Source organism: Pseudophryne corroboree, chromosome 3 (genome assembly GCF_028390025.1).
Source record: "Pseudophryne corroboree isolate aPseCor3 chromosome 3, aPseCor3.hap2, whole genome shotgun sequence".
Taxonomy (NCBI): domain Eukaryota; kingdom Metazoa; phylum Chordata; class Amphibia; order Anura; family Myobatrachidae; genus Pseudophryne; species Pseudophryne corroboree.
The window spans coordinates 357,558,949-357,572,441 of record NC_086446.1 but is presented as its reverse complement, the minus strand read 5'-3'; the positions used below and the strand labels follow the sequence as shown (position 1 = coordinate 357,572,441).

General features: G+C 39.6%; 1 protein-coding gene across 1 annotated transcript; it reads left to right on the top strand.

Annotated features, from left to right (window-relative positions):
• Window positions 1-2,861: 2,861 nt before the first annotated feature.
• On the top strand, window positions 2,862-12,026 carry LOC135055574 (keratin, type I cytoskeletal 10-like). The gene is made up of 8 exons (XM_063959804.1): window positions 2,862-3,425; window positions 5,021-5,103; window positions 8,008-8,164; window positions 8,250-8,411; window positions 8,716-8,841; window positions 9,623-9,837; window positions 9,919-10,013; window positions 11,568-12,026. The coding sequence occupies exons 1-8, from the start codon at window positions 2,901-2,903 to the stop codon at window positions 11,663-11,665; spliced, it is 1,461 nt and encodes a 486-aa protein (XP_063815874.1). The 5' UTR covers window positions 2,862-2,900; the 3' UTR covers window positions 11,666-12,026.
• The last annotated feature ends 1,467 nt before the right edge of the window (window positions 12,027-13,493 follow it).

Below are 13,493 nucleotides of genomic sequence, written 5' to 3'. Positions count from 1 at the left end.
TGAGACCTGCAATTGCCCACTATTCCAAACCTTTAGACATGCAGCACAGCTACCCTCATACTGTCACCTGCTGATGTGCTGTATGCAACACTCCGCTCCATTAAAGTGTGTGTGTGACTGTGAATAAGGCTGTATGGTCACAGTACTATCAAATAAACCACCTACTGGTTAAGTACGGGGCAGTTCATGAGCATCTGGACATCCACTGGTGTGTACATATACAGATGTGTCCTGTTACATCTGCGCTCTGGACATTGTATTCAACCCTTTACCGGACCGACCGTAAACTGTTGTTATTTGATGTAAAGAATCCTGCTGTAAAAAACTGCACATAAAGGTTTTCAGAAAGACAGTTCATTTCATGGTAACTATTCTGAAAATACCCACTCTCCCCCTCCCACCCAGCAGCATTACACATTATTCATGGCTTCAGTACTACAGTATGTATGATATTGTATAGTGTCTCACTTTTATAGCGGTACCAAACATGGCTGGTAATGGCTAGTGAGCAGAAGGGCGGAGGGCGGTGGGAGGTGATAGGTTTACATTTTTGTTAGAAAATATTTTTTCTAATTAAATATATAAAAAATGAAAAGCGTTGCATGGATCTCAGGGATCTGTGCATCACTGCAAAAGGAACAGTTTAACAGTAGTTTTGCTGCAGGATTGGCTGTTTGGAAACCAACAAGTAATAATGGCTAGTTCAAATTACAAAGTCGCATGAAGGGCCCACCGGGGGAATGCAATGATAGGGGACCATATTTTGGGGTGTGGCCAGTCTCCAGAGGGGATGTGGCCAACTGCCACCGAGGCTTGGCTAACCATTAGAGAGTGCATGGTCTGGGCCCCTTGATAAATATATATAGTAAATGCTGATAGTGCATGCATGATAATGTACCACATTAATAACAGCAATGCACTATAGAAAGTACACCATAGTAATGTGCACTATAACTAAGGTAACATTTATAATGTATAATTCAAGTGCACAGTCTGGAACCTGATGCCTAGAGGAGGAGGTGGGTCCCCAGGCAGTGGGGCCCACCGGTGGTTTCCCCTTCACCCCTGTGGGCCAGTCCAACCCTCGATATAACCATTAGTATATACAATGTATTTAAGTTTAAACCCACTAGTGTTTCGCCATTGGTGCTTTTACTGCTTCCCACTATGTTTATGAGACAGGTATATCATGTAAATGGGATGTAGTTATATGACCGGCTCACAATACCGGCACCTACAGCCCGCCCCCTCACAATCCTGACAGTCGTCATGCCGACTAGCAGGAACTATATCTCAATGCCGGGATCCCGGCATCGGTATGGTGACCGGCAGTCTCCTGACCGCCGGTCACGTGATACCAACCCGTGTAAATTATGTAGTATACATAATATACAGTAGATCATAGGTTCTCAAACTCGGTTCTCGGGACGACCAAACAGTTTATGTTTTCCAGGTCTCACAGAACCACAAGTTAAATAATTAGCTCTACCTGTGGATCTTTTACACTGTGTTGCTGAGTAATGAATACACCTGGCACCTGCTGGTTGACCTGGAAAGGGCGAACTGCTTGGGTACTGAGGGCTGAGTTTGAGTTGAGATCTGGATAACTTCAACAGATGAAAATTAAAAGAAAATTGGTACTGAGCAGAGCAGGAGGTCTCTCTGCATCTTTCTTTGTGTGCTGGCACGCAGATCCCTCCTTCGCTGTAGCACCATTTCCCAGCGATATTTGGAAGGATGTAGCATGCGCACAAGAGAGCAAAGGCTCTGAGACAGTGAGTTGTTTTCAAAGGGTTCCTGGGGAACTGGTGCCGCGGAGGAGGAGGGACCTGCTTACTAATACAAGCTAAGGATATTGTGGGTGTACGGTGCAGGGCCCCCCTGGACCCAGGGACAATTGGGCACCACACAGCCAGCACCCATTATAAATTCACCTATGGAGTACCCTAAAAACTTAGAAGGAAACAAAAATGGACAACCCATCTACTTTATTTTCTGTTGTTCATTTTTTCTGTTTTTCAAATATTTTGAGCACACCTGACTCCTTTATGTTATCAAAAACATGTCCTCCATCTAAAAAAGTTACAAATGAAAAATGTCTGTACAATATATATATATATATATATATATATATATATATATATATAAACGCAATGAGGCTGGCACTCAATCTCCGGTGTTTGTATGTGCCCGGGTGCCCTCCTGAAAACGCCTTGCAGCGAATTATCAATAGCTTGTGGATGGCGGCACTCCAAGGACTTCAAAGTTGCAGTAAGTATAGGTGACACACACCATGAGTAGCTGTTAACGTTTCAGTTTATTAACGAAAGTTTAGTTAATAAACTGAAACGTTAACAGCTACTCATGGTGTGTGTCACCTATACTTACTGCAACTTTGAAGTCCTTGGAGTGCCGCCATCCACAAGCTATATATATATATATATATATATATATATATATATATATATACATACTGTATACTTTTTTTTTTAATACAAAAAAAAATTCTTGCTGGATCATAATCTTCCTGCAAGTTCATTATAAATAATGATTATGGAAAATTCAGTTATAAAAAACTCTTCCTATGTTTAAGTGTTCTGATCATGTGTCATTACCATGTACTCCACCCTAAAATCATACTAACAGGACAAACAACCACGGGTGAGAAGACCAGCGGCTAGAGTGATGCAAGTTGATTAATAATGGTAATTGATCCACGCTGTAAGCAGTGGCAATAACTTGGCAAGCAACTCTATTGTTTGAAAAATAAAACATTAAAATTCAGAAATGACACACCCAATGAATCTCATATATATAAGGAATAAAAACTGTTCAGCTATTACACTTTCCACGGGAGCTGCTTTTCTTTTCTGGAAAGGTTGTCATTTTGCTTTAACATCATGTCTTACTCTTTTAGACAGTCATCACGGTCAGGAGGCTCGGTCTCAGGAGGTTATGGTGGAGGTGCTGGTGGTTATGGTCATTGTGGAGTTGCTAGTGGGGCAGGCTTTGGAGGAGGTGCTGGTGGTGGACATGGTGGATATGGTGATGGTGCTGGTGGATATGGAGGTGGTTTTGGTGGTGGTGCTGGTGGACATGGTGGTGCTGGTGGATATGGCGGTGGTTTTGGCGGTGGTGCTGCTGGTCATGGTGGTGGAGCTGGCTTCGGAGGAGACTTTGGTGGTGGGGCTCATCATGGAGGAGGTGACAGCCTTTTGTCTGTCAATGAGAAACAAACCATGCAGAATCTTAATGAACGCTTGGCTTCTTACCTGGATAAAGTCCATGCATTGGAAAAGGCAAATGCTGACCTTGAAAGTAAGATTAAGGAATGGTATGAAAAGCAAAGACCCGGTGGTGCTTCTGGAGAAGGACCAAAAGACTACTCTAAATACTACAAGATGATTGACGATCTAAAGACTCAGGTAGGTTTAACAAATAATATGAGTTTTATCCTTGCAAACACTGCTCCTTTATATTTATAAGATGAAACCATGACATCACTAGCATTATACCTGCATCAAACTTTAACATGAAGAGTTTATAATTGTTACCAATATTAGAAAATGCTTGTATTCTTGAACTGTATAAGCAATAATTGCTTCAGACTTGCTGTGGAAGTGCATTATCGATTTTAATAATTGGGTAGAGTGACTTTAAGGATACAGTAAGAACATAAAGAATGATTTTAAAGTACAAATTTATATTGAAAACTATTGTTGTTACTCTGGCATGGCGTGTTCACTTTAAATCCGGCCTGTGCTGTCATTGCTTAAATGTGCAGTATTTTGAAAACTGACAAAGACATCTTATAAAATGCCATTTCATAAGTATACAAAGGGGCATATTTACTAACTGTCTTATTTTATACTCGATAATTAAAACTTTGTATTGCTGCTATTCGTGGCAATAAGAAATTAACATTCCTTTGAATGTACTAAAAAATCATATGCATTGACAGGAGCTCCGAAAGCAATAATTTTACTCCTATATCATGAGCTGGGGCATTGTGTCCATACGCGGTCCACCCAAAGGCTGCTATAAGATAATGCTATCTGAAGATGGCGTTACCTATCGGGGCCACACTCTAGTACGCCTGGCATTCTAGAGCTTGGTAAATCTGACAACTTTGCAGCCCCTATGGAAACCTATGGGGATGCTGCGGCTACTGGAAATGGAGGGACTGCAGCTGATTTTGGAGATATGTGGTCCCTCCTTTATACATTTGGGGGATCCTTAATAGTTGTGGGTATCCCAGAGAACAGGTGTTTTGGGGGATATGCAACAAATATTCAGTTATAATTGGCTCAAAAGAGTGGAACAATTGGGAGTACGATGTGCTTTTCACATAACATGACTATATGATAGAAAACAAATTTCCATATAAAAACAGCATTTTTAAGAATAATGATCTGTGCTAAATAAAAGCTGTACATATATGATAATTAATTCGGTAGTTAATGTAAAGTATTTTGACCACTGCCTAAATTGAAAATTCTTGGTATATAAAGGAGCCTTGTAATTTGGTCCCATTATTCTCATGCAGGGTACACACTGGCTAATATATCGGCGTTTTAATGGACGGACGATATATCGCTGGTCCGGCCTCAGCCAGTGTGTACGAGCGATATGTCTTTGAACACCGTCGTTCACAGACATATTGCGTTGGCTCTGCAGCACAGCCGTAGGCCAATATATCCAACAATATATTGGCGCATCGTGCTGTGTGTATGGGCAGTCAGCCAACTGCTGTACACTTGCTGCAGACGCTGGCGGTGATTGACAGCACATCTGAGCGGGCACATGTAAATACCCATTCAGTTTGTGACGTCAGTCCCGACGGATCAGCAGTGTGTATACACAACACATTGCCTTGTCTCTCTATAGATATATCTGCAGATCAATTGATCTGCAGATATATCTATAAGTGTGTACTCAACATAAGACTTTTCAATGAATATGTATCATCATGTTATCTGGATTGATGTGATAAAACTGTAACGGTAACTTGTTTCCACAGATTGTTAAAGCTACCACTGACAATGCAAGTATAGTACTGCAGATTGACAATGCCAGGCTGGCTGCTGATGACTTCAAGATGAAGTAAGTTTGATTTTGTTGCTATTAATCTTACGGCACTGATTGTCCATTTGTGGTATATGTGGGAGTCACACTATAACCAAGGATGAACCTGAAGTATTGGTTACACATTAGAACACTACAGTGGGTATGCAGTGTTTTTGTTAACATTCAAGATGCAGTAATGTCAACTAGTGTGAAATGATGCATACAGCATTTCATGTGCGCCGGCACTACAGCATTTTACATTTGTCCCGGGATCCTGAGACCTAAGTTTATCTTTTAAACTGAAGATTATAACATGGAGCATAGGGGACGCCACATATATATATATATATATATATATATATATATTGTAAAAAAGATAGTAGATAAGGTGGTTTTAAGCGACCAGTGGTGTCATTGGACTCTAAGGAGACTGTACTTTAAAAGTAATATAAAAACATTTTTAATAAAAAATAATTAGCACCAATACAAAAGTGAAATAAAAAAGTCACATATAAAACCAATTACTAATGAAAATAAATATATAGAAAATGAATAGTAAAAAATCTCTGGAGCTATATAAAAATACACCAATTCATAAATAGTTAATAGTAAACTGATATAGGACAAGAGGACCAAATCCTAACAATATAAAATTAGAAAAAATATCAACATATAAAAAATGAATAAAAGTCTTAACTTTGAGAAGGTAAGTATGGTAGCATCCAACGCGTTTCGTCCTATCTGGACTTCATCAAGGGGTGATCAGTTAATGGGACAGCTCATCTATATATACCTGTGTTAATGAGGAAGTGATTCTTACATCACTTCCTGTCAATTAACAGATCCAGAATTTAATACATTATTGTGAGTGTCAAAACAAGTTGCCACTAGTACTCACAGCATTATAACACTATGCTGTGTAAAACCGCTATGTAAAGGAACTCATTTCATGGTTTAAATCTACAAAATACAAGATTAAACTTCGTGATCTCGGACTTCCTGTCCGGATCGTGGGTGACGTCACGTCCGCCCCACTTCCGGCGTCCGATAGTCTCTATTGCACCTGCGCCGGGTGACGGACGTGTGGTATTTAGCGTCCATCGTTTGCTGCGCATGTGCCAGCTTCTCTCATCTGGTGGATGTCAGAAACACGTCCATTAGATATCCATAATGCTCGGCACTCAATGCCTCCAAACTAATTACCCGGGTGCCCTCTGGTTACCTTACGGCAGAAATAGCAAACAGTGATGGATGGCGGCACTCACTCAGTATAGGAATGAAAACTGCAGAGACCAGCTGCTGTTGATATATATATATAGATAGATAGATAGATAGATAGATAGATAGATAGATAGATAGATAGATAGATCATAGCATGGGCATGACTAGATATTTGTGGGCCCCATAGCAAAAGTTTGTAAGGACCCTTATGTGCCACCCATAGAGCTTTGACAGGAAGTTGGGCCCCTTAGCTGTAGGCCCCATATCAGCTTCACCCCAACACCCGGTGGGGGGAGGAGGGGGCAGTTGGGAGGCTCCTTTCAGTCACTGCTCTGCCTAGCAGAGCAGTGGTGAATAGACACTGTGCGCATGCGCACAGCTTCTTTTCACTATAGATGGAGGGACAGGGGGCATGCCAGCAGCTCATAGAGTGCTGGCCATGCCCCCATAGTGATAAAAAATGGGGGCGAATTTATGCCACCTTTTCTATAGGCCACGCCTCCCCTTCGGGCAGGCGCAGCTGTGTCGTGCCAAAGTGTCCCTATTCCACTTCTCCCAATGTTGGGAGGTATGGTAATGTGTTGCAATGCATTTGGTATACTAATACAATTTACATGTGTCACCCTTAATGTATATTATGGGGCTGATTCAGAGTTAGGAGCAAAGCAACAAAACAAAAAAAACATAACGTTGCAGCTTAGCAAAAGCATATTGCCCTGCAGGTGGGGAGATTTCCACTATGCAGAGTTAGCTGTGAGAGGGGTGTGTCCAGACTCAAATCTAAACTGCAGTGTAAAAACAATGCTGTCCTGTATTTGTGGGCTACATGCCAAAGTATCCAGTTATTACCTTACATGTTAAAAAAAAATGCATTTGCACCCCACTCTTTGCAACAAGGTTTGTCCGGATACATATAGGTCTATTTACTAAGCCTTGGATGGAGATAAAGTTGCTGGAGATAAAGTACCAACCAATCAGCTCCTAACTGCTATGCCACAGGCTGGGTTTGAAAAATGACAGGAGCCAATTGGCTGCTACTTTATCTCCAGTGACTTTATCTCCATCCAAGGCTTAGTAAATAGACCTCACAGTAACCTGCTTTTTTCATATTTGTTTTAATTTGGATTTTAAACATTTTGGTTACAAAATACGTAGTTATAACAAAGGTAACCATGTTCAATAGTCAATAATATGCAAGAAGACCACCTGCTTTTTTTTTTTGGGCTTCGCTCCCAACTCAGAATCAGCCAATACAGTATGCAGATGGAGCCCAAAGAACATAAAGGCATTAACATAATCAGTGTGAGTGTGATGTAACCTGAGGTAGGCAGCACTATCAGGGAACGTGTCTGAGTTGGACACATCATGTGGTGTCTGTGACTTTATGCTAATCCGCTACAAGCCCTTCCCTGGTGTGCAGCCATGCGCCTGATTGTGCAAGGATGCCCATTTTGAGCATCTTTAGCTCAAACTGGCACCAGCCCCAGGTTAGATGCAGATCTTTGTAAGAGTTTGGCCTCCAATGCTGAGCGATTGAGCATTTGAGTTCGCAGCTACTTCAGCGGCCTAGCTTGTGACTCAGAATCAGGCTCTCAATGAGATTAATAACTAGTGCCCAATTATTGCAGCTTGTCGGAAAGAAACATGCTCCATCTGGACTTTCTATTACAAGATTTTTCTATTTTACATTTGCTTGACTACATCTGTTTATCTTGTCAGGTATGAGAATGAGCTGGCACTCCGCCATAGTGTAGAGGCTGATATTAATGGCCTGCGCAAGGTCTTGGATGACCTGAAATTCAGTAAATCTGACCTGCAGTCCCACTTTGAAGGTCTTACGGAGGAAATTGCAAGCCTGAAGAAGAATCATGATGATGTAAGCTTAAAATACATCTCATCAATTTATTTTGTCTTTAAACTATTTAATATGTCAATAGCAAAATCTGTTTTTTACTCTGTAGGAGGTTAAAGGATCCCATGGAACAACGGTTGGCCAAGTTAGCGTAGAAATGAATGCCACTCCCGGTAATGATCTTACGAAGGCTCTAAATGACATGCGGGCACAGTACGAGGCCATGGCTGAGAAGAATCGTAAGGACGCTGAAGATCAGTTCAACAAAATGGTAAGAATCAGTGTTAGGCCCTGTCCTCATAAGGAACGTGTATAGATCATGCACACTCTGTGCTACGTAGGACTTGCTTAATGTAGGTGTGTTGGCCTGCCAGGATGCCAGCATAGATTGTGGTTCTGTGAACAAAGCAAAGGCCAACCATTGTCTTAGGTTGCATCATTTTGAATGTGGCAGGGGCAATATGAAAACACTGTTTGGTGTTACAAGAGTGGTGACTGACAAATATAGGAGCTTCTGGGCTGTTATTACTAGACTATGCAAGGACACTAACTAAAACTGTATTTTTCTCCCTAAGAGTGAAGGTTTGAAAAAAGAAATATCCACCGGTGTGCAGCAAGTCCAGAGCAGCAAGAGTGAGACCTCTGAACTGAAGAAGTCACTCCAAGCCTTAGAGATTGAGCTTCAATCACAACTTGCCATGGTAAAGAGCTAAACAATTCTTCATTTAAGGAGCTTTTTAACCTTTGTGTAACCCTAATGCAATGGCCTGTACAAGCCCTCCTACAACTTTTACTAATTACATTGCTTTGCCTTTCAAGTTTCTTCAGTGGTTACTTTTTGGCAATGTATTTATATTTGAGGCAAAGTTGTTTCTTTTCTTTTTTTTTGCCCTGGGCTACAACAGAATGCTATTCCAGGACACATTTGTATCCAATTTGTGGAGCACAGCACAAGTGTTGTATCCTAGGGTAATGGAAATACTCCACCTGATTATATAAAGGCATACATTATCTAAAAACCAACAGACAGAAGCCATAACAATAAAGCAAAGTTTTGTCAAATACAAAATCATTTCATTATTGGGCAGTACGGATGGTGTAATGGTTAGCATTACTGCCTCACAGCGCTGGGGTCATGGGTTCAATTCCTACCATGGCCCTAACTCTATGGAGTTTGTATATTCTCCCCGTGCTTGCATGGGTTTCCTCCAGGTACTCCGGTTTCCTCCCACAATCCCAAAAAATATACAGGTATGTTAATTGATTCCCAACAAAATTAACCCTAGCATGAATGTGTGTGCGTGTACATGTGATAGTGAATATAGTCCGTAAGCTCCCCTGGGGCAGGGACTGATGTGAATGGCCAAATATTCTCTGTAAAGCGCTGCGGAATATGTGTGCGCTATATAAGTAACTGGTGATAAATAAATAAATAATAATTATGATCATCTTAGAATGAGTGTAATACATTCTTGTTGACAGAAAAAATCCCTAGAAGATACACTGGCAGAGACAGAAGGACGTTTCTGTGTGCAACTTGCACAGATCCAAGTACAAATTGCTGGCTTTGAGGAACAATTGTCACACATCAAAGAGGAACTACAGTGCCAGACCGAAGAATATGAAGATCTGCTGGATATTAAGACCAGGTTAGAGGCAGAGATTGAGACATACCGCAAGCTTCTAGATGGAGAAGGGTAAGAATAATTTTCAAATGACTATTGTGTTGTGTGTTATTTTTTTATGTGCTTGTAATAACTGTCCTTCATTAACTTCAGTGGTACTGGACAAAGTGGTTCAGGGTCTGGAAAAGGTTCAGGATCAGGGTACACCGCTCAACAAGGATCCGGAAGTGATTCAGGAGCCAAAAAAGGTAACCATTTATTATAGCCACTTAAAATGTTGACATTATAGCATGTTTTCATTAATATTGGCAATATTGCAGGCATTGCCATATCAAAATTGCAGAGCATGAAATGTATTTTAATTTAAAAAATTGACAATTTTTAGCTATTTTTCTCAATTCTCAATAGTCTACCTCCACTTGGTTAATACATTCCGAATCCCTCCTTCTATATACACATTGCACAAAGTTACAAGTGACATTGGGAGAAAAAGGGAAAGTACTGTTAGTTATACAGTAGCTATGCTGGGGATGTTGTAACGTGACAATTTATGCATATATAAACAATATGGCATTCAGGAACACAAATCAGAAAAACATAAGCAAGCATCTAGTTACAATAAACAGAAGATTTCACCTTACTTCTTTCTCGTGTGCAAATATAGAAAGCTTGATCTAGTTGGTGCTTTTCCTGTAGTGATGTTTGCCATCTCAATTCATGATACATTCAAGAAATCTAATATCACACATAGTGTAATAGTAATATAAAAGATAAAAAAGATAGTCCATGACTTTTGCTACATTCAAGCGCAATGTGCAGTAGCTCTTTTGGATTCCAAGTGGGAATGGGTACAAAAGAGATCTCCTCTGTAATCTGGAATTTGCTACTCCATACATTTTAATACTCTCTAGATACAGATTAATGGATACCATGTAAAAGAAAAAAGAAAAAAACTATATATATATATATATATATATATATAGTACCCCTTCTGATAACGATAGTTTATTTACAATTACATACTCACAGGATTCCAACATGATCTGCATATACACAGACAAATCCCAAGGTGAATAGACCTACAAGAGGCATCAGAACAAACGAACAAACTCTATATACTGTAACGTAACAGGCAAAGTGCCCGCTGGTGCACATTATCTAGATTTACAATTTTTGTATCTATCTATCTATTTGTTTTATTTATTTATTTATTTATTTTTATTTATTTATTTATTTTAAATAAATAAATAATCAATCCTAAAATTGACTTTAAAAATAATTTAGAACATTCTAAGGAAAAAAGACCCAAATGACTCTAGTCAGAAGTGACTGCAGACTGCCAAAACTGGATATTGGCATAGTACATAAATCAAATATAATGCTTTATTCAGATGTAATTATAAATCAAGCGAGTGCTTGTTATTAGTTACTGGTTACATTATTTGTGCCAATAGCAACCTGTCAGTTTTAGAGTTCCTCCTTCAGGTGTTAACACATTTTAATCGCTCTTGGCATAAATACTGTATGCAGTATATCACAAATGAAAATATGTTTTGCCTGTTACAATAGATAGATAGATAGATAGATAGATAGATAGATAGATAGATAGATAGATAGATAGATAGATAGATAGATAGATACTGTACAATCTGATGCAATAGATAATGTCAATGCAAAAATAGAGTGTATATTAAGTAGTGACCTAGATGAATAAATGGGATGGACAAGGATGTCCTGATTTTTATTTAGGAATGTTAGTGGTATGCACTGCACATAAATGACATAATCTTGTCTTCTTTTAGAACCCATAAGGACACGGAGAATAGTGAAAAAAATTCAGATCATAGAGAATGGTAAAGTTGTTGGAGAACAGGAGGTTGTGGAAAATGAAAAATATTAAGATAACCACTTCAGCCACCAGAAATACTGTCTACTCAAGCAAAATGGAAACCAACTCACTAACCAATCTTCTATAGCTATTCTATTTCTTCTTGTATGGGACTATATCAGACTGGAGAGTAAATACATTGTGCAGATCGTATGATACCAGTGTATGCTGTCACATCTTGATGTAAATGCTGTTACACTCTTTGTAATACTGTTATGTATCTGACTACTACATACAGTATGTCAGCGCCGGAAAATTCTGTAGCTCCCAAGATGTTGCATCCTGTGTCTCTCTCTATTATTATGGGTACCTTCAGCATACTATCTACTGCTTTGCACGATTTGCAAAATAAAAAATTTTCTTATGCAAGTTATACCTGGTCATTGTTTCTTGACGCTAGCTGTATTATAGGTACTGTATACACAAGGATGTTGTGTCATGTTTACTGCTGTTGATAGAAAGCAGCAAACTTAGGTACCTAGTTACCAAAAGTATCAGAGTAGATTGTATTTCTACCTGTGTTTGTGTGGTATTCTTCCAGATGCTCCAGTTTCCCCCCACACTCCTAACAACATACTGTTAGTATGTATATGTTCAGTAGTGAGTTCGTAAATTTAGACTATATGCTTCAACAGTTTGTGAAAATAATTAGATGGAATGGTGCGCACTTTATAGAGAATTTTGCCGCAGGATACCCAATAAGCACAAACACCAGTGCTGGAAATCTTAAAATATGTATAGAGGGTTCGATAGTGAGCACTAATTCTCTATGAGGGAAGTCCAAATTAAATCAGTATGATGTGCATTCTGCCAAAATGACATTCAATTTATTTAGGACAAAATACCATGAATATAAAGTGACACAGTGCACATAGTCATACGATACATAAAAAAACAAAAGTTTAAAGATGATGTATTGCACAGACCCTTTGGTAAACTTAGCATGTAAACATTTGAAGGCAGCCTTAGGGGGACATTTACTAAGCAGTGATAAGAGCGGAGACGTGAGCCAGTGGAGAAGTTGCCCATGGCAACCAATCAGCACTGAAGTGGCATCTATAATTTGCATACTATAAAATGATACAGAGCTGCTGATTGGTTGACGGGGCAACTTCTCCACTGGTTCACTTCTCCACTCTTATCACTGCTTAGTAAATGTCCCCCTTAGTGCTTAATCTCAAATGAAAAATTGGAACTTCTGGCTCATACCGTTTTGGGTATGTGGTGTGTGCCTTGATGTAGATAAAAAGGTTCCCAGCAGGCAGCCAAGCAACACACCACAAACTTAGCCCAATGCAGATGGAAACAGCAGAAACCCAGGTAGGAGTCCAAGTGATTAAAGTCCCGATATCAGCGTTTCGGATAGCTCATCCTTTTTCATGGATTTTTATCCTAAATAAATGTAATGTCGTTTTGTCAGAATGCAAATCAGACTGATTTAATTTGGTCTTCTCTCATAGAGAGTTAGCGCTCACTATAGATACCCTCTATACATATTTTATATGCTTCAACAGGGCAGGGACTGAAGTAAATTACAAATATATACTGTACAGTACAAACTAGTGGTGCTATAGAAATAAACTAAAATATAGTAAAATCAAAGAGAAGATGCCTAAATGTGCAAAAATGGGTTTATGGAATATCCCAATTTATCAACTGGATGGAAATCAGGGGTACACTTGTAAAGGGCCCTGTCTGTCATGTGGGCCTGGAACCAAATGCAGCAGAATGAACAAGCTTATATGCCAGATCAGTGCTAGGGTGTTCGGCACTCCCCTGCAAACTATAAATTTGCACTCTCCTACAAACGGTAGAGGCAAGGATGACACTGGGTATAGAC

Excerpts from the sequence above, each read along its gene's own strand:
- LOC135055574 (XM_063959804.1), top strand. The coding sequence starts at position 2,901 with ATGTCTTACTCTTTTAGACAGTCATCACGGTCAGGAGGCTCGGTCTCA. Across the intron at positions 8,165-8,249 it reads TGAAGAAGAATCATGATGAT|GAGGTTAAAGGATCCCATGG; the intron begins GTAAGCTTAAAA and ends TTTACTCTGTAG. Across the intron at positions 8,842-9,622 it reads TTCAATCACAACTTGCCATG|AAAAAATCCCTAGAAGATAC; the intron begins GTAAAGAGCTAA and ends TCTTGTTGACAG.